The sequence below is a fragment of the Neodiprion pinetum genome, chromosome 2 (assembly GCF_021155775.2).
Source record: "Neodiprion pinetum isolate iyNeoPine1 chromosome 2, iyNeoPine1.2, whole genome shotgun sequence".
In the NCBI taxonomy this organism is placed as follows: Eukaryota; Metazoa; Arthropoda; class Insecta; order Hymenoptera; family Diprionidae; genus Neodiprion; species Neodiprion pinetum.
This window is the reverse complement of record NC_060233.1, coordinates 42112437-42130910: the sequence shown is the minus strand read 5'-3', so window position 1 is coordinate 42130910 and position 18474 is coordinate 42112437. Positions and strand designations below refer to the sequence as shown.

Below are 18474 nucleotides of genomic sequence, written 5' to 3'. Positions count from 1 at the left end.
TTAACCAACTTGTAACATAATTGAACACCGAATCTAAGGTGAATCCTTGAGTCAATATACCCTCGACTGACGATAAAAATTTTTATGCAATTAAGGGAAAAGAACTCGAAAGCATTGAGGAATGGGGGATATAGAATCAGTAGGTACAAGATAATCACATTGATAAAGAATTTGATTGCTGAATAAGTTTATTACGTATGAATCTATGCTTACATAATCAAAGACAAGTTAGATATACGTATGAAATTGAAAATCGTTATTGCAAAGTATATTAGACGTATCAAACACTTCCCAGGTTATGAAGGTGTGTACAGGCAGGCGCTCTGTTCGTAAAGCGTGTAGTTCTTCTCGAAGATAGTGTCAACTACTTCATACGACTCTGGTTCGCACACTGTGCCTTCAACGTAGGCATACGGCTCCACGGTCATAATTCTGATGTTGACGTCAGTAAAATCGACAGTTCCGAGTATGAACTTTTGCAAGCGATTTGACATGACCCAGAGTTCTTGGGTACCGTTTGTGAAATGTTTCATTTTCAAACTGAAAACGAACTGCAGCCGTTCGTCATCTTGCGTCAACTCTGCCTGGAAAAGTCGAAAATCACACGCTGTAGTACAATTTTAGAGATCACTGAAACGTTATCAATTGAAATACAGATATCGCTTGAAGTTTGTTCACGAGGTTTATGAAATTGCTCTCAGGAAGCTTCTTCGGACAATTAATTCGTCAATATTGTGTAACTGAGAATTGGTTTGATAGAATTCACGTAACTTCATCATTATTTTGATTCAGAGATCTCGATGTTACTTACGACATTGGCGTCTGCCAGAGGGTGTTCCAGATGCCAGCATCCAATGGCATTGGCAGAGATGAAATTAGCGAACAAGAGACCCTCCTTTGTGTAAGTTTTCGCGGGTTCCTGACTCGGCGGTGTGTAAGTCGAAAGGTAGAAGGAGAGTTCACTTCCGTTCCAGGAGTTGTGCAATTCGTCAACGTTCACGGTGTACGACTTTATTTTTGACATGGGCTTGAAAATCAAGTAATTTCCATCCTCCACGAATCCAGGAGGAAAAATTAGAAGGCCCGAAGGTCCGAGATACATATCTACAGACTCATCGCATGAGGTAAAGTTCGTTGCACTTGCATCCGAATAATCCGGCTCGAAGATCTTATCTTGGAGCCGCCATGTGGCCGTTAGATTGGAAATGAGAAGCCCGTAGCCCTCCAAGTCCGATATGTAAAGCTGTGAACGAAAAAATGTCAAATGAAAGGCTTTATGACTTGATGAATACATTGTAAGATAGCTTCACTAAGGAGGAAGCCTGGAAGTTCAAAATTTGAATCTGCAGTAACATACAATTTACTGACCCAAGTATTTTCACAGTTGTCCCCAGTTGTTTCAACAACCTGCAATTCGAGTCGCCCTTGGCTGGTGTTGGTTGGATTATGGCTTATGTTATCGGGGATCGTCATGTTGTACAACATTTCGTCTGTGCTCGGGTCAAACCCGAAAATTTTGGCACTGCAAACCTGCTCGTTTCCGATTTTTCCGGAGTCTACAAGCCAAAGTCTGTTGCACTGGTCGAGCTGCAATGATCGGACGGTAAGTATACCGCAGTAAATAATTCAATTCCTCTAGAATTTTCTCATATACTCACGTAAACTCTGTTGACGCTCGTGAAACCTGAGCAGTCGTCAGCGTTATTCCATGACCAGCTGGGATAAGGTTGCAGCAGTGGACCATTGTCCGCGGATTGAGACGAAATCACCGATAAGGTAGCGGGGTTATTCTTGTACCTTGGAGTTGTCACAATCACACGATCGTCTGCAAAGCCAAATATCATTAGAATGATGCAAATAGAGCATTTCCGAAGCAGCTTCATACTCGATTGCAAATATTTTTCGTAAGAAGCATAATTGAAGTACCAGGCAGTGATTGAACATCGACCACTACGATGTTAGTGTAGTCGTATGTTTCATTGGCAACAGCGGCTTCTTTTTCCGCGTCGCTTTCCCAAACGTAGTCGATGTATTTCCATTCGTAAATGGTTTCGAGATCTGCTGCAGCTGAAGACCATGCCACGCATGCCAAGAAAATGGGCAGTATTCTCCAAATACGGGAAAACTGAAGCGTCATGATGAAGAGCGGAGTTCCTAATTTCGAAAAATAGGATGGATTGAGTAAATCCTATAATTGATATTAAATTTTATTTTCTGAGACTCACCGGTCTCGTCGCTCGTTTTGCTCGTTTCCGAGGAACATACTTTTCTACGGTCAATATAAAGCTTCAACGGGGTCTGTTCCATTTGTACTCATGTAACGCTTATAATTAGCAGAAGATTGGATCGATACCCGATGCGATTCATCACCGGATCTTCATATTCTCATCAATTTTGCGTAGCTTACGAAACAATGCTTTCTCCTACCTCTGCGTGTTTCTCTCGCGTATTAAACAAGCAGTACGATACTGCCCTAAATAGACAATTTCGACCGTTCTTTCTTCCATTTTACTGACTTTATTCACTTTGAAAATGAATTTTTTTCCAAATTCAAATATAAATTTATCATGAAAACTTGGGAACGATATGAAGAAAGGGACTTTAAAAGGCTAACTTCGTAGAGTCGTCGTCGCGTCTTAAAACCGCCATCTTCGCGAGTTTTCCCTGATCTTTTTGTGCATAGAGATTTACGTCATCGTTTTATCTAAAAAAAAATTTACAAAGGTATAAGGTGCTGCAGGTCAAGTGAATTATATACGTATGTACGTAGTGTAACAATGATCAGCACAACTGTTCTAATAGTTGAACTTTGGTCAAAGTGGCCGCGTTTAAATGTCGATTAGTTTGGTTCCGAGATGCATTTGTAAGTAAAAATGACTGATTTTTTTGCCTCATGAGATGCAACTGGTTTTCCTCGAAAATCCAATACTCACGTTGAGGTAGTTTGCTGTCACAAAATCTCCCAGAATCTTCACTCACGATGCTGGATGTGAATCTGATGCTCCCCTTAGAACAGGGGCTATTTATACTACTTGACGTCAAGGTCTTTTACATCCCATTCGGCTCTATAATCATTATATAAGTTTAACATGTGTAATTATCGATTACCTTATATTGGTTTCACGCGCAGCGATCCGTTAATTTAGCAAAATATTCTTTTATGTTGCACAGCTGTGTAAATCGTCATGCAGAAATAAAGATTCCACTCAATTTCCAAAATGTTTCACGTGATCAACTCAAGTTACCAGACATACGTATTATTTCCACGTGATAGCGCGTAAAATTTTACACCCTGCCATGCGATTAATATTCGCAGATCTTCCTTCATTACACATCAGTGATTATTTTTATCGAAATCCGTGGTGACGTATAAGTCATTTTGATTGTGAAGGTGGCAAGATCGCAGCGCTGACCAGTGTCCATTCAAACTTCGATATATAAATTGGTTTGTAAAATTGTCCGGTTTTAACCTTTTATTATAAATGGTTAAGACGGTCGGGAATCTTATCATTGACCCTCAACGCATTAACGGAGTAACGAATTTTGGAAGGGCAGTATTTTTGTTGAAGTTTGAACAGACTCGAAGTGCGCTTTCATCGTTGAAGCGAATAAACGACTAATAAATAACGTTATTCGATCAATTTTTGAAGATTATACCGACGAAAAGCAAAACATAGCCTAATCATCTCCTAGAAATTTCTCGAATCCGCGTTTTTGAATATACATAAAACTTAAGCTGCGACACGTGTTTCTAACGTACACGTCGATGCTTATGCAAGGTGAAATGATTATTATGATTTCGCAATAACAGACATTCCATATTTGAATTTATTCGAAATGTCACGCTTGAATGAATAAAAAATTACATTCATCTGCTGATCAAACTTTGCAAATCGTTCAGGATATCTGTTTTTCCTTTCAACACATTTCTCTTCCAAATTCAAATAAGGCCGAATCTGCTACACGTCTCATCGAGCAGTATGAGCAGGACTTTGACTGATTTTCCGCGTGATAATTTAACATTGGATTACTGCACGGGGAACCAATATGCAAACTTCACTTGAATAAACAGTAAAAGATATTCAAATTTACCGAGTCGTTTCGTAATAAACGCGAGTTTTGAAAACGAAAAAAGTAATCTAACGTGACCTTTTTTTATTCGATACTGCGAGTGTGATTGTAGTTTCAGTATGAAGAAGGGGGGAAAGGTAAGATTGCGAAAGAAGTTTTTACTTCTCAAGCACTTTTATTCACAGGCGTTGAAGAGAGTCGCCCAATTATAAGTCGTAAAAAGACCGTAAATTTTATCAACTATTATTAATTTTTATCATTAATATATATCGTATACATATATCTCCAAGTATAGAAGTCCACGTAGTTCAAACACAAAAGAAAGATTAACAGCCCCATACTGTATACGGTTCTGATGGAAAAAACTCCAATGCATTTTCATTTGACACTGAAGATATGGCAATAAAGAAATAGTACGAATACTTCGAATTTACTATTGCGATTTCGTATAATCCGTGTACTACATATGTATTTTATGTGCTTTATCGGTTCGGAAATAAAATGGTTCTTACCGGGATTGCTAAAAAAATGGATCCGATTCAAACACGTCCCGTATCCGAAGTTTTTACCCGAGTTTTCGGGAGCTCGAACAGCCTTAATTAAAACACTACGACCCTGAAGGTATCAGACCTTAACCTCTTAGTAAAAAAAAGAAGAAATTCTCAGGATTGACAAAACCGATTTGATTGAAAATTTAATATGTTATGAATCGATAGAGTGAAGAGCTTTTATAGATACAATGGATAGATTTTTAGTGCATTTATCTTTATACTGAAAAAAATATCACAGTAAGGAACAAAAATTTGAGAGTTAACAATTTTTTTTTATCATTAGTTTATTAAGCTCAAAAACTGACCATTGTGTCTATAAAAACTCTCGACTTTCTCAATAACGTGATTAATTTTCAAATAAAGCGGTCTATTTAATCCTGCGAAAAAAATTATTTTCTGTTTTTTGTTATTTCCTTGTTTTTGCCAATTGGCTGAATAAGCTATAACTTGGGGCGGCAAAACTTAGAAGCGACCTTTTTTAAAATTAGCCCGCACACTTGTTACAGGGAAATAGCTGAGCGTCACACGAATGGAAATGCATTTAACACAGTTTTTTGAAAAATTAGAGAAATTTTGAAGCCGATGTCATAAAAATGTTTCTGAAAAATGATCAGCTCAGGCGACTGAACATATTCGCGTATGCGTTACAAATATTTCCAGCAGCTTCTTACAATTAGCCAATGCCTCCAGATTGCCGTTAGCAAAAGACTCGATTTTTATTAAAACGTATGCGCTGATCGCCAAAGCCTGTTCGGGATAATTTGAAGCGCTCATATGGTCGATGATACTGGACGTGATTGAATCGTAGAAGGACCGCGTGATTGTCTGTTCGTGTAGTGAGTTACTATTGTCTTTCCAGTGGGTTGAAAGAAATTTCAGTATAGTTCCTTATATTTTAGACAAAGTAAAGGATAAAATTATTACTCACGATCGTTTATTTGGAAGTTCAAATATGAAATTGATTTCGTAGTTTTTATCTATTCCTCATTTTTTACTCGTTTCAATTTTATACAGCATACAGAAGTTCGTTGTATAACTGCTATATACACACAGCAGGGTTGTTTATTTTCCAACTTTTCATTCAATTTTACGGAGCAACCGAAATTATTGTTCCAAATTATGTACAAAAACTCTGCGTGAAATGTCGATCCGTTTAGAAAATATATTGAGGCAGCCACGATACATGAAAAAATGAGAAATCAATCTTAGCTACTTCAGCTTTGTATTTCTGTGACTGAAAATACATTTTGAAAAGTTCGAATGGCATAGAAAAATATTTCAAATGTACCGGAAATCGTATTATTCTATATATTTTTTTTCTCACAATTGTTAATATCAATTAAACTAATTCTGTTAACTTTTCGCAGCTTATACATTGTACGGGTTATGAAGAGTCGATGCATTTCAATTGATTATTACTATTATTACGATTGAGGAAAAATTAGATGTTACTATTTCCGGTATATTCATTCAATCTTTCTGACATGTATTTTCAGTAGCAAAGATTCAAAGCTCAAGTACGTAAATTCTTTGTTTATTTTTTTTCTTTTTCCATACGGTAGCTCGCTCCGAATATCTGTTGGTAGTATCCACGTTTGACAAGATTTTTTCACGCAAGTTGGAACAATATTTCCGGTTGCTCAGTGGAATTAAAAAAAAAGATTCGAAAGTGAACCACCCAAATGCCATAATATATAGCTTAGACAATAACTGAAATAAAAGGTGGGAAAGAATTTCATAGTCTACCTTATCGCGTAGAATTTCACTGTGCATAGCGCAATCAGTACGCAGTCTGTTGTTTGAAATTTCTCATTGGAAGTATGAGACATGGGCGACGGAAATTAAGCGATGCCGAATACCGAAAACGAGCCAAGGAGAAGGCAGTAAAACAAGATGATCTGCTCAAGAAAACAAGAAAATTGGACAGATTTTTCAACAGATCGTTGGCCGATGCAAATCATCCATCGACTGATAATTTCACATCTTTACCAAACACACGTATAATACCAGTCGTAAACCCATTGAACTTTTGAGTAGAAACACGGTCGGTAATGCCGAAGGACAGATGTAGTATTCAAGTAATAGTTCCTGTCGCTATGAAGGCAACGACTATTCAGATGAACAAAATGATTTTCAAATTGACTATATGACAGTGGCTGTTCGAATTAATATTTCGTTGACTGTACATCCTCGTACTTATATTCGATAATAATTTATTGAACAGAACTATTTTTGATCTATTTCGTACAACTTGCAAACTGTTGTAATAATGTGATATTCAGTTCGCCGCCCGTGACTGCTGTATTTAGACGATCGAGACAATATTTTTTTTTTTTCAATTCAACGACAGGAATGAAAGGATGGAGTGTGTAACCTGTGATTGGACAAGTAACAGTCCCGAAGGTTTAAAGTAGTGGTTGGCATATCTTTATTTTGTAATTATTGGGCTACAATTTGGAGTAGATCTGAAATACTTTTTCGCAGGCAGCAGGCCAAGAATTTCAGTTGTTAGTAATTCTCAAGGAGTTATGAGTCTCGTTTGCTATAAGTTTCGTCCATTTTCTTTGCCGAATGTTTGAAAAGATCTCAGCATGTTCGTTGCCCATATATTGCACCATCAGAATGTTACGGATGGATTCAGCGGTGGTCTTACGAACTCACACCCAGGAGTACCATTGAGCCATGCTCCGGGACCTCTATGCTCGATTTTTCGTATGTATCTCTGGAAGTAAGAGAGGAGAGTCATGAATTACTTTGAACAGTAATGGAGGCTATTTGTACTCTTCAACAATAATCGATCAACTCACCCGACGTTGTCGTTCAGTCCGGAATACATATCAGCTATAACAAGTTCCAGGGTATCGGGCAGACCGTCAAAGTAATCATCCAAGTCGACCGTGACGGTGGAATTTTCCCAGTTCATCAACACAACTATTGGATTCTCGCCGTCAAGTTGCCTAGCGATACCTACCATCTGATCTTCAATAAGTTCGACGTCGACTGTTCCTTCTTCCCATACGGTGGTGTTACGTAGAGCAATTGCTTTTTGTATATTTTGGTAATGACTGAAATCGGCCTCTTTCTCAGCGGCAAGGTTTACTGTCACGTAGTCCGGATTGACCTTGAGGAAAGTTGTAGAGTTTGTGGAGAAACCTGAAAGTGGTCGATCCATATACAATTTCACGGAGAAATTTTGACGAGACTCGAGTTCAAAGGTTTACCAATCAGAGAGAAAGGTTAGCGCCTTCGTTCAAGAAAAATGGGGCATACTAACCGGCAGAAGTGGTGTTGTCCCATTGGTACGGAGTGCGCATGGGGTCTCGCGAGTACAGAGTGTAAGTTGTATTAGTCGTACTGCAAGCTCGGACATCGGTAGTTTCTGCCCACGTGAGATATGTGTTGGTCATACCGAGCTCATCACCATTGTACATGGTGAAAACACCAGGCAGCAAAAGTGTCGACAAGTGAAGTCCATCAGTTCGGTACAGTCCGATTCGTGTAGCGATTCGATTCATGTCGTGATTTCCGAGCTGCATGGAAACGAGAATCGTGAAACTTACAGAACATACAAACTTCTTCGTCTTATTCTTCTTCCAAATGGCTATGCCTCCGAAGAGGAAGTGCCAAACATGCAAACTTGACGGAACGTAGATTAATAAATGCAACAATGACTTACCACCCAATTAGCTGTTTTACCCGATGGCATATTGTCGAGCCATTCGATGAATATGTCGTAGATGTCCTCCGCTGTATCTATAACAGCGTCGTTGGCGATATCTCCGTCTTTGATGAAGTAAAAGTTGAATGGAAAGTCATCATCGTAGTCATACCATTTCATAATGTATTCAATGTCAGAGTATCCTTCCGTGCAGATGAACCGAACCTTGTCGTTACCCTTTGAGGCTGTATAATTGTTTATGTGTTCCTTCCACTCTTTCACGATAGGATAATTTTCTGGTTGATCCTTTGTTTGGGTGTGGTTCAGGTAGAAATAATTGGTTGAATCGACATCTTTGTCGGACCTAGTTTCGTTCTCCAGAGTAGAAGACTCTACGTAGTACGGCGCAGCGTCGATACGGAAGCCATCTACGTCATGATCAAGCCAGAACGTAAGAACGTTCTGAAAAGTCACGAAATTTCAGATGAATTCTCGCTGCCTCTTAAACAAACAGATGTTATTCAAATGAAAGTATGTTTCACCTTCATTTCCGACATCACGAGAGGGTTCGTCCAGTTAAGGTCGACTTCGTGCACGCTGAATTGATGAAGATAATAAGCTTCGCGTTCGTCGACCCATTCCCAAACGGTGCCGTCGTTGAAGACGTCCAACCAATTATTTGGATAGCTAAGATAGTCGCCGTAATAAACTCCTTTGTTCCAGACGTAGTAACTGTAGTATGGTTCGATTCCCTGTTTTGCTTTGAGGAACCATTCGTGTTCGTCACTCGTGTGGTTGGGAACAAAGTCGATGATTACTTTTAGTCCCAATTCATGGGCCGCAGTTACCAGTGCATCGAAATCGTCAAGTGTCCCGTAATCTGTGTTCACGGCAGTGAAATTGGAAATGTCGTAGCCACTGTCAACCATGGGAGTCTCGTATATGGGCGGCAGCCAAATGCACGTCACGCCCAGGTCGACAAAGTGTTCCAGTTTGCTCTTGATACCTATTCAATTATTACAGAGCAAAGTCAGAAATATCGAAGTTGGTAATTTAACTGCATTCACCTCACTACATATGTGTACGAATTGAATGGCAAGAAAACAATGTCGCCATTGTAAAGAAAACCATGTGACTTACCATTCAGATCTCCTTTTCCATCGCCATCACTGTCCTTAAACGATTCGACCCAAACTTCGTAGATAACGTTTTTCTGCCACCACTCGGTGGGTGCGGTGACATTGTAAGTTACGGCATCAACCGATGCCGCAGCAGCAAGGATGAGGAAGAGCAGCTGGGGAGCACACATCGTGACACTCGAATTCTTCGTCGCTTGAAATCTCATCCGTTTTCAGCGGTATTTATACGAATAATTGATACCGTATTTCGCCATCACTCATTGGTTTGCGGCGTGGGGGAACGCAAATAAAATGTGTTCTTTGTAAAAGCGTTCCCCCAATGAGAAGTCGTTTATTTTCATGCTTCTATAATCATAATCGGAATTCATACGTTTCTACATGGTGCGTTACCTTTTTTTCTCGTCCAAATGTAATCCTGTACACCATAGATATTGCGAAGACGGTGGGTTTGTTAGTTATTACCGCGACCGAAACCTCTTTGTTCATTGTTTCAAAGTTTCTGATGACCACTTTTAGCTAAAAATACAATTATTGTATTTATCATGGACATTGGCCGATGTTCAAGCATAAACATATTTGACCTCTTGATCTCTGCCACAACACATTAAAATCGGAAAGTTTTAATTTGATTTCAAAATATTATTAAATCAAAGAGGTAATTTTAAAAATACTGCGACATGTTGTTAGGCTAAAGCGAATGCGGTATTTTTTTGAACTTCAGACGATGAGAAAAACACGTAACACCAATGATGAAAATGAAATTTTATGTTGCTGCTTACTGTTAACAAATCCTTGGTAATATTATACAATATCATATGATTATTTCGAAAAAAATCAACCCGCTAAACCCGTTAAGTGGCTTTATAATAATTACTGAAAATTTTAGCTTTTTCGGTAATGAAAACTTCAGTTGCCTTAAAAATATAAAAGCCTAAGACAACGCAGTAATCAATTTATGTTTCAACTGTTTTTGGAACATGCTGGACCGATTTCAATGAATCAAAAACGAAAATTTTATTCATGTAAATCAATAAAAATATATAACTGCAAGGTGACCCAGCATCAAGTGACCAAAGTGATAGGGGTTATAGAGGCGGTCGAACTGCGTAAATTAACCTTTATTTAGGCAACAGAGTACATTGAGCGCCGGCATTTGAGCAGCCCGGTGCACAATTATTAGGTATGTTTGAGAGGGTGAACCACCCTCTCTGTTTTACTTTTCATTCACGGTATCATACATTTGCCAATCCATTCTGATATGACTGGTGCCATTACATCGAAAACACAAATGTTGTGTATGTGTACTCGTGCATACTTGAAGAAACATCCATAAAGGGTGTAAACTACCCCTCAAGTAAGGGTAAGTACGAATAATTATATTTGTATGATGGAAAAATTTCTTTTTGCACCGTGCAGATCTTACAACAGCTATATGATTACAACCGGGTATTTGACTATGTGTTTGTGATCCACCGAAACTAGAAAGATTTACCTAGGGCGAATATGAAAGTCGATTATGTGTAAGAGGTTGCAGTTCGATAATTTTATTCCTTAAACGTAAATTTATTTCAGAATCCAATAAAGTTAACGCCGTCTGAAAAATGTCAAAAATTTTCCCATATCCGGAATCTAAATACATCAAGCGGTTGAATTTTTCCAATCGTATCTAGCCTTTGTGTATAACCATTGGAAATATATATTTATTTCGAGGGGTTGCTTCTCCAACGACCTTCGGGCAGTGTCCACTCCAAAAATATATCAACAATACGCTGTCACTACAGGGATTAAGAAAAATACTTTTTCCAATCAAGCTTTGAAATGCTTGAATATTATACGATCCAAGCCATTACGATGTTTCACCCTTGACTCCACAATCGGAATTGTCGCGTTTATAGTTCGCAATGTAAAAAATTGCAAGAATCTTTTACAAGTTTATGCATGTTCAACTAAAGATGCGACGCAAAACTATTTCATACGCATAAGGCATAGCGGATGATTCCGTTTTATTCACCGTTCTCCGTATTATCTGAAGTTGTATATAATTGCTCAATGCAGAGTGCTCGGATGAGACGGGCGTCTCGAATAATGTCGGGGAACGCTGTCAAATCTGGAGAATTTTGAGAAAATCTCAGGCGTTCGGTAGGATAATTGGATGCGCATTTAGTTCTATCGAAACGTGCCGGACTTGACAATTTCACCGGGCGCTCCCCCTGAAATTCTTTCCGGATGATGGAATTCCAACAGGATGTTTACCGTTTTCAAGCGAAGCGAATTTTCAAAACTAAAGAGTTTTAACAAGTTTTCTCCCTTGTGGGTTAGGAAACACGTGAAATCTTCGTGATAAACTAATATCAAATCAAGTGTGATACATAACGGCGAAATTAAGGAAATGACTAAAAATATTATCTCAGTAAAATACTCCACACTGTTGAATGATGTTCTCTTTGTAAAACGAATTTTTCACCCGAAGGATTTACAAAAATGACAATTTACACATTACGTATACTTTACGATAAATACAGCTGTGCAATGAAAAAAATGTTTGGAAAAACTCACTGTAGTGCGTAATAAAATAGTTTCAAATTGCGCAACTAATAAATCGAAACTTCCGGAATAGTTTTAAGAAACTGTAGCTATACTAACTTTCAAATAATTGCGTGGTACGTGCGAGAATTTCCATTGTCTATGTCAACGCTATCTTTTCATCGTTTATCCAAGCGTTCAAAAATTACGTCATACCTACTTCGAACTTTGTACTCAATATTTTTTTAAAACAAATAATTTTTTTTGCCAGAATCCCGGCTAGATGCCGACCAGGTCCTAAAATTGCAGCCAAATTTCTATCCGTAGGTATGTCTATGAGTTATTTCCAATTTTGGCCAATCCTTGGGCAAAACATACGTAGAAGGATCGTTTTGGCCAGGAGAGAATTTCTAGTGAATGATTACTTTTCACTTTGCGTTCGTGAATGAAAGCTAAGAATTATTTTACCATTACAATAAATAGTAACGTATGTATCGAAAAAACATGAAATATACCCTAGAACTTTAATGGGAATTTCTTGTATCATGTCCCTCCTACCTTTACAGCTGAGCTTACGTAATTCCTTAGCAGTACCTGGTACGAAGTACGATCGACCTTCGTGGCATCTCTTGTCATTTCAGGTGTGTCACGTACAGAAAAATTAGCTTAATAATCCACGATATCCGCCTACCTAAATTGCGCCGTGTTGCGGAACTAATACATACCTGAAAAATTAATCAATTTAGTGCAATGTTACGGAAATAAGACCGAAGTTTCCTTGATCATCAATTCAGCTGTGTAATGGTAGACAGAAACCTCGCTAAAATTAACTACATTACGTCGCACATTAACCGAAATTCGAGGCAATAATAATCATCTCTCTAGTTATTTCTACTAAATATTCAAATTGAGTTTACTTCAAGTTGATTAGTCATAAAACCCATGATTTCGATTATCACTGCTTGCAAAATTCATTATGAATACGCAGATGAATCGAATTGTTGTGAAAATCATTCGTCAGTTCCTGTGACGAATCATTTAGTGCATCGAATATTTCAAGTGGTATGCATTTCTGTAGAATTTGAGAGAGTTTGTTTTATCACTTGTTCCGAAAGCTTGCGCGTGTAAGTTCTCGTTACATTTCATCTCGATGGTTTAAACATTACTGGAAGACTCATTGATGTAATGACAGAGAAGAATTTGCGCGTCTGAATTTCGAAGGGTTACGAATTACTTATAGCATTAGCAATATGAACAGCTGGTTCTTGGAGATGCAAAGATACGGGGGTTGAGTTGTCGTGAAATGCCTCATATATATATATATATTGATTTATTTGCAAACTGTTTCCGCCTTGTCCACATGAAAATTCGAAGACACCCCAAATAAGGAGCAACCTAATATATATATATTATATATATTATATATATATATATATATATATATATATATATCATCCCCAAGAGTTGAAGATGAACCCTCGACGTTGAAGGTAAACCCTTAGCGATAAAGGTTAATTCCTAACAATTGAAGGATCAATCCCCAAGACATGAAGGTGAATCCTCGACGTTGAAAGTACACCTTCAACGATGAGGGTAATTCATATCCCTAAAATTTAACTGATTGTAAATGTGAGGGTGAACTATCAACATTGCGGGGATTGTCCCCTGCAACCCCAAGGGATACACCTATCTCTTCTTGAGGGTAAACTCTAAAATTTGAGTGTCGACGCGAAAATATAATAAGTAAAAGATTGGTGTTGAAGCCATTGCAGGGTAACATAACCCGTGAAATTTCCAAGGTAATTCTTATGATATTCGTTGAAGTTCTATTATTCTCAACAACATGTGAAATGATCTATCTACATATTATTTATAGCAAAACCAATGATTCAATTTGAATTCAACTTTCGAGCAACTCGCTGGAATTGAGCCATCGCATCATATAGTATAAGGATCACTATTGATGTTGCATTTTACTTACCCTGCATGCCATTATGCAACGCACCAAAAGAATACTACTTAGTTTTTTCAGGGTTGAAATTAGAAATCATAAACTACACTATATATGGGGATTCCCACGTCAACTCGGTGAATCAAAAACATTGACCCTCTTCGATTTTCTCAGTCATTTTTTACATGATAGTTCTTGGAAATTATCTGAAAATTATCGAATCTGAATATTTTATATATTTTCATATAGTGTATGTACATTGTACATGTACGCATACATCTTCATTATAATATAATAATGAATGGAATGCATTGCGTATAAATAATTCTTCGTGGCTATATGAATTATACATACGTACATTAAATTTTATTTACGATTATTTTTCTGCGTGGGGATGCATTATACCCTCCTTCTATATTCAACGCGAATTCGTATAGATATACAAGAATTTAATAATGTTTATATATAATTTTCGTGGCATTCAATGATAAAAATGAATATCCAAATGCATATATAACATATGTGTATGATTGACTCAAGATATCAAACGAGAAATATCCAGACAACTTCTTGATGAGTCAGTTTCTATTGTATTTACTAATAGTGTGTAATGCACTTTTGTAATACCGTTACATCTATAATCCCAATAAAATGACATAATAAGCTCTTGACTCGAGAATTCTTTCAAAGTGAATCCTCGATTGGGAGGTTCACCCTCAACTCGGAGGTAAACCCTTGACTTGGGGGTTAACCCTCACTTAAGAGGTAAGCTCTCAACTTGGGAGTAAACCTTCGACTTCGAGGTTAACCCTGAATTAAGGGGTACGAATTTACCCCTTAGAGGTTGAGGGTTTTCTTAGGGGTTATTTTGGGTGTAAAATTAGGGGTTTTTTCCGTAAGGGTACGTTTAGATGATAAGCATGAAGAATTCATATATCCCTAACAATTCGAATGTTCGCTTTTATTGGAAAATGATCGCGAATAAATTGTTCAGAGACAATTTGTAGGATTATTGATTTCGTTTCTTAAATAAAACAAATTTTTCCGTTTGCAAAACCGATGTGATGTATGGTAGCTTTCGCAATCAGAGTATTATTGTTATTACCATTCTTATAATCATTTTAGAAATTTATAAACATAATTTCAATTTGGTATATAGCAAACAATTGCATCAAATCTGTTATGTGCAGCGTTTTACATTTGGCTTACGGAGAAAGAAGCAATTTCATGAAGAAGAAACGCAACCGCAAACGATTTTGACAATACTTGAGGTACTAGGTTCTGATAATTGAATTGGTTTGCAACGTGATGAAAAGTACCGCTGATATTTTTCTCACGGCTTGTTCATTGTATGAGTATGCTAGGTTCAGCAGATTTTCACATTATTTGAAAATTATCAATTAACTTTCGTTCATAACAATATAATGATATACCATCCGGTTACACTTGACTACGACAATTTGTTCTACTTTATTTCGAAATTATTGTGCGTGAACTACAAATCGGTAAGTGATAGATATTCAAGTTTAGAGTCCATTCTTACACATACGACTTGAAACGGATCTCAAATACATTTGTTGCGTTATTTTAAAGGGGCGAAGATAACGTTTCCAAGTAATCATCAAAACTTAAACTTTAGTTTGTGATGAGTTTCGGCCAGACTGATCGTCGAATGGTGCAAGGAACGTCAATCCATCGTTGATGCTTGTGTGCAAAATTGTCGTAAGAACAAAATATCTCGGATTGATTCGGACTGGCTCTACGAACTTGTACCCAGAAGTACCATTGCGCCATACGCTGGGATGTACATGCTTGATTTGTTGTAAGTATCTCTGAAAGTCGAGAAATGAGTGATAGAAGTACTTTGAACGACGATCGGGATTGATTGACTTTTCAACAAGAAACGGTCGACTCACCCAATGTTATCATTCAATCCGGAGTACATGTCAGCTATCACAAGTTCCATGGTATCGGGCAAATCGGCAAAGTAACTGTCCAAATCAACGGTGACGGTGGTATTCGCCCAGTTTACCAAAACTATGATTGGATCTTCACCATCAAGCTGCCTAGTCACACCTATTACGTCGTCTTCGATAAGTTCAACGTCGACTGTTCCCTCTCGCCATACGGTGGTGTTTCGCAGAGCAATCGCTTTTTGGAAATTTTTATAATGACTGAAATCGGCCTCTTTTTCGGCGGCAAGATTTACGGTCAGATAGTTCTCGTTCACCTTGAGGAACGGTGTAGAGTTTGTAGAGAATCCTGTGAGGTGTGAATCGGATAAAAATTATCTTGACTATTTTCAAGTGAAGTTGCGTTATCTTCAAGCCTGCGCGACCTTAGTTATTTCACCAAACTAGAAACAACGTGAAATACTGACCGGCAGCAGTTGTGTTATCCCATTGGTAAGGGGTGCGTTCGGGATCTCTGGTCCAACTGAGGTACTCTGTTTCATTGGTGTTACATGCTTGTACATCAGTAGTTTCTGCCCAGGTGAGAAATGTGTCGGTCATGCCGATTTCGTCGCCGAAGTAAAGAGTAGGAACGCCAGACATGAGAAGAATCAAGAAATGGATCCCGTCAGTTCGGTATAATCCAACCTTGGTGGCGATTCGACTTCTGTCGTGATTTCCTAACTGCGGGAAAATAAAAGTCTCAGGACTTACTTTCGCGTATTAAATTGACTAAACTTGTGTTCTCTATCACACGATGACTTACCACCCAGTTAGCTGTTTGGTCACTCGGCATATTGTTATACCACTTCGTAATTATGTCGACTATATCTGTAGCTGTGTCTATAACAGCGGAAGTTTGGCCATCGGAAATGAAAAAGAAATTGAATGGCACATCGGAACCGTAATCGTACCATTTGACTACGTAGTCAATGGCAGAGTATCCTTCTGTGCACATGACCCGCACCTTGTCGTTACCCTGTGAGACTGTGTAGTTGTTCATGTGTTCCTTCCACTCCTGTACGAGTGGATAACTCTCTGATTGATCCTTTGTCTCGGTGTGGTTCAAGTAGTAATAAGTGTCCGACGGGACGTCCTGCCCGGACAAAGTCTCATTCGTAAAATTAGCAGACTCTACGAAAAAGGGCACCGCGTCGACGCGGAAGCCGTCTATCCCAAGATCAAGCCAGTACGTAAGAACTTTCTGAAAACTCATGACGTGTGAGATATCGTTTTGGGATATATCGCCTCTTTTCTCAACAAACAAAAAAAGTGCATTTTACCTTCATTTGCTCCATGACGTCAGGGTTCCTCCAGTTAAGGTCGACTTCGTGCTTGCTGAACTGGTGAAGGTAATAGGCGTTACGTTCGTCAACCCATTCCCAAGTGCTGCCAGTGAACCCAGAGATCCAATTACTTGGCAGTCCACGATAATCACCGTACATAATTCCTTCGTTCCATATGTAGTAACTGTAGTATGGTTCGATACCTTGCTTTGCTTTGACAAACCATTCGTGTTCGTCACTTGTGTGATTCGGAACAAAATCGATGATTACTTTAAGTCCCAATTCTTGGGCGGTTTTGACCAGAGTTGTAAAATCGTCAAGTGTACCGTAAGTTGAATGCAATGCGTAGAAATCAGAAATGTCGTAGCCACTATCGACGAAGGGACTCTCGTATATAGGCGCGAGCCAGATGCACGTGACGCCCATGTCGACAAAATGACTCAATTTGCTCGTAATACCTGCAACCGTTCAAACTTATGTAGATTCAGATAAATTACTCTTAATCAGTAGAGTACCGTCGTTAACATCAAAACTGGTCCCTCAGCGGTTCTTGTATTGTCATCGAAAACTACTTTTGAGTGAATTGAAGGAAACAAATGCAGTCCTCAAGTGCTAAAAAATTATTTTTCTATACCTACCATTCAAATCACCGATCCCATCGCCATCGCTATCCTTGAAGGATTCAGGCCAGATTTCGTAGATGACGGCTGTTTGCCACCACTCCGTTGGCGTTGTGACATTATAGGTTGTGGCATCAATCGATGCCGTAACAGCAAGTATCAAGAACAGTACCGGTAACGTGCACATCGTGGTACTCAATTTTTCGCCGATTGAAATCTTATTCGTGCTCCGTGGTATATATGCATAAAACGAGTGCCACGTGTTCGCAACTTTAGAAGTCATTCGCAAATGATATCATACCGTCGGGGGGGGGGGGGGGGGGGGGGGCGGTAATTGGTAACATGACATATTATCACGTCGTCAAAAAGCAAGAGAGGAGTAGGGGGTTAGGCCTAGTGTGTCTTCATATTTTAATGTTAATGAGAACGTTTTTATTAACTCGAATTTTGTCTGTCCGTTTGTTTATCCGTAAAAATTGTCCGTAAATATTTCGCAATCGATTTTAAACTAAGTTTTCGATGAGATAGAGACTTGAAACTTTAAATATAGTGCAGAACTGGATGACGGCGCAGTATTATTTATTTTTCTGAATAAATGTGGGAAAGAAAAATTCTTATAGTTTGGACTGGGAGTCAATCCAGAATCAGGTGAAGAGAAACTGAAATAAACGTCAAATTTGTCACATGCAAATTTTTTCATTCTAAACTTTCTCAAAAAGTACT

General features: G+C 38.4%; 3 protein-coding genes across 4 annotated transcripts; all 3 read right to left on the bottom strand.

Annotated features, from left to right (window-relative positions):
- Positions 1–170: 170 nt before the first annotated feature.
- Positions 171–3074, bottom strand: LOC124213376 (major royal jelly protein 1-like). Of its 2 annotated transcripts, XM_046614674.1 has the most exons (7): positions 2934–3044; positions 2226–2704; positions 1927–2154; positions 1659–1825; positions 1369–1587; positions 812–1243; positions 171–584 (listed from the first exon to the last, which is right to left on the bottom strand). In XM_046614674.1, exons 2-7 carry the CDS (start codon positions 2305–2307, stop codon positions 297–299), a joined length of 1416 nt encoding a protein of 471 aa, XP_046470630.1. In that variant the 5' UTR covers positions 2308–2704; positions 2934–3044; the 3' UTR covers positions 171–296. The 2 variants fall into 2 exon arrangements, with proteins under 2 accessions (XP_046470630.1, XP_068990009.1); XM_069133908.1 differs by lacking the exon at positions 2226–2704 and having other exon boundaries at positions 2934–3074.
- A 3952-nt stretch (positions 3075–7026) lies between these two features.
- Positions 7027–9616, bottom strand: LOC124213371 (alpha-glucosidase-like). The gene is made up of 6 exons (XM_046614666.2): positions 9421–9616; positions 8823–9286; positions 8299–8742; positions 7897–8152; positions 7430–7775; positions 7027–7344 (listed from the first exon to the last, which is right to left on the bottom strand). Exons 1-6 carry the CDS (start codon positions 9587–9589, stop codon positions 7272–7274), a joined length of 1752 nt encoding a protein of 583 aa, XP_046470622.1. The 5' UTR covers positions 9590–9616; the 3' UTR covers positions 7027–7271.
- A 5187-nt stretch (positions 9617–14803) lies between these two features.
- Positions 14804–17968, bottom strand: LOC124213372 (alpha-glucosidase-like). The gene is made up of 6 exons (XM_046614667.2): positions 17770–17968; positions 17129–17589; positions 16612–17049; positions 16274–16529; positions 15810–16155; positions 14804–15725 (listed from the first exon to the last, which is right to left on the bottom strand). Exons 1-6 carry the CDS (start codon positions 17936–17938, stop codon positions 15653–15655), a joined length of 1743 nt encoding a protein of 580 aa, XP_046470623.1. The 5' UTR covers positions 17939–17968; the 3' UTR covers positions 14804–15652.
- Positions 17969–18474: the final 506 nt, after the last annotated feature.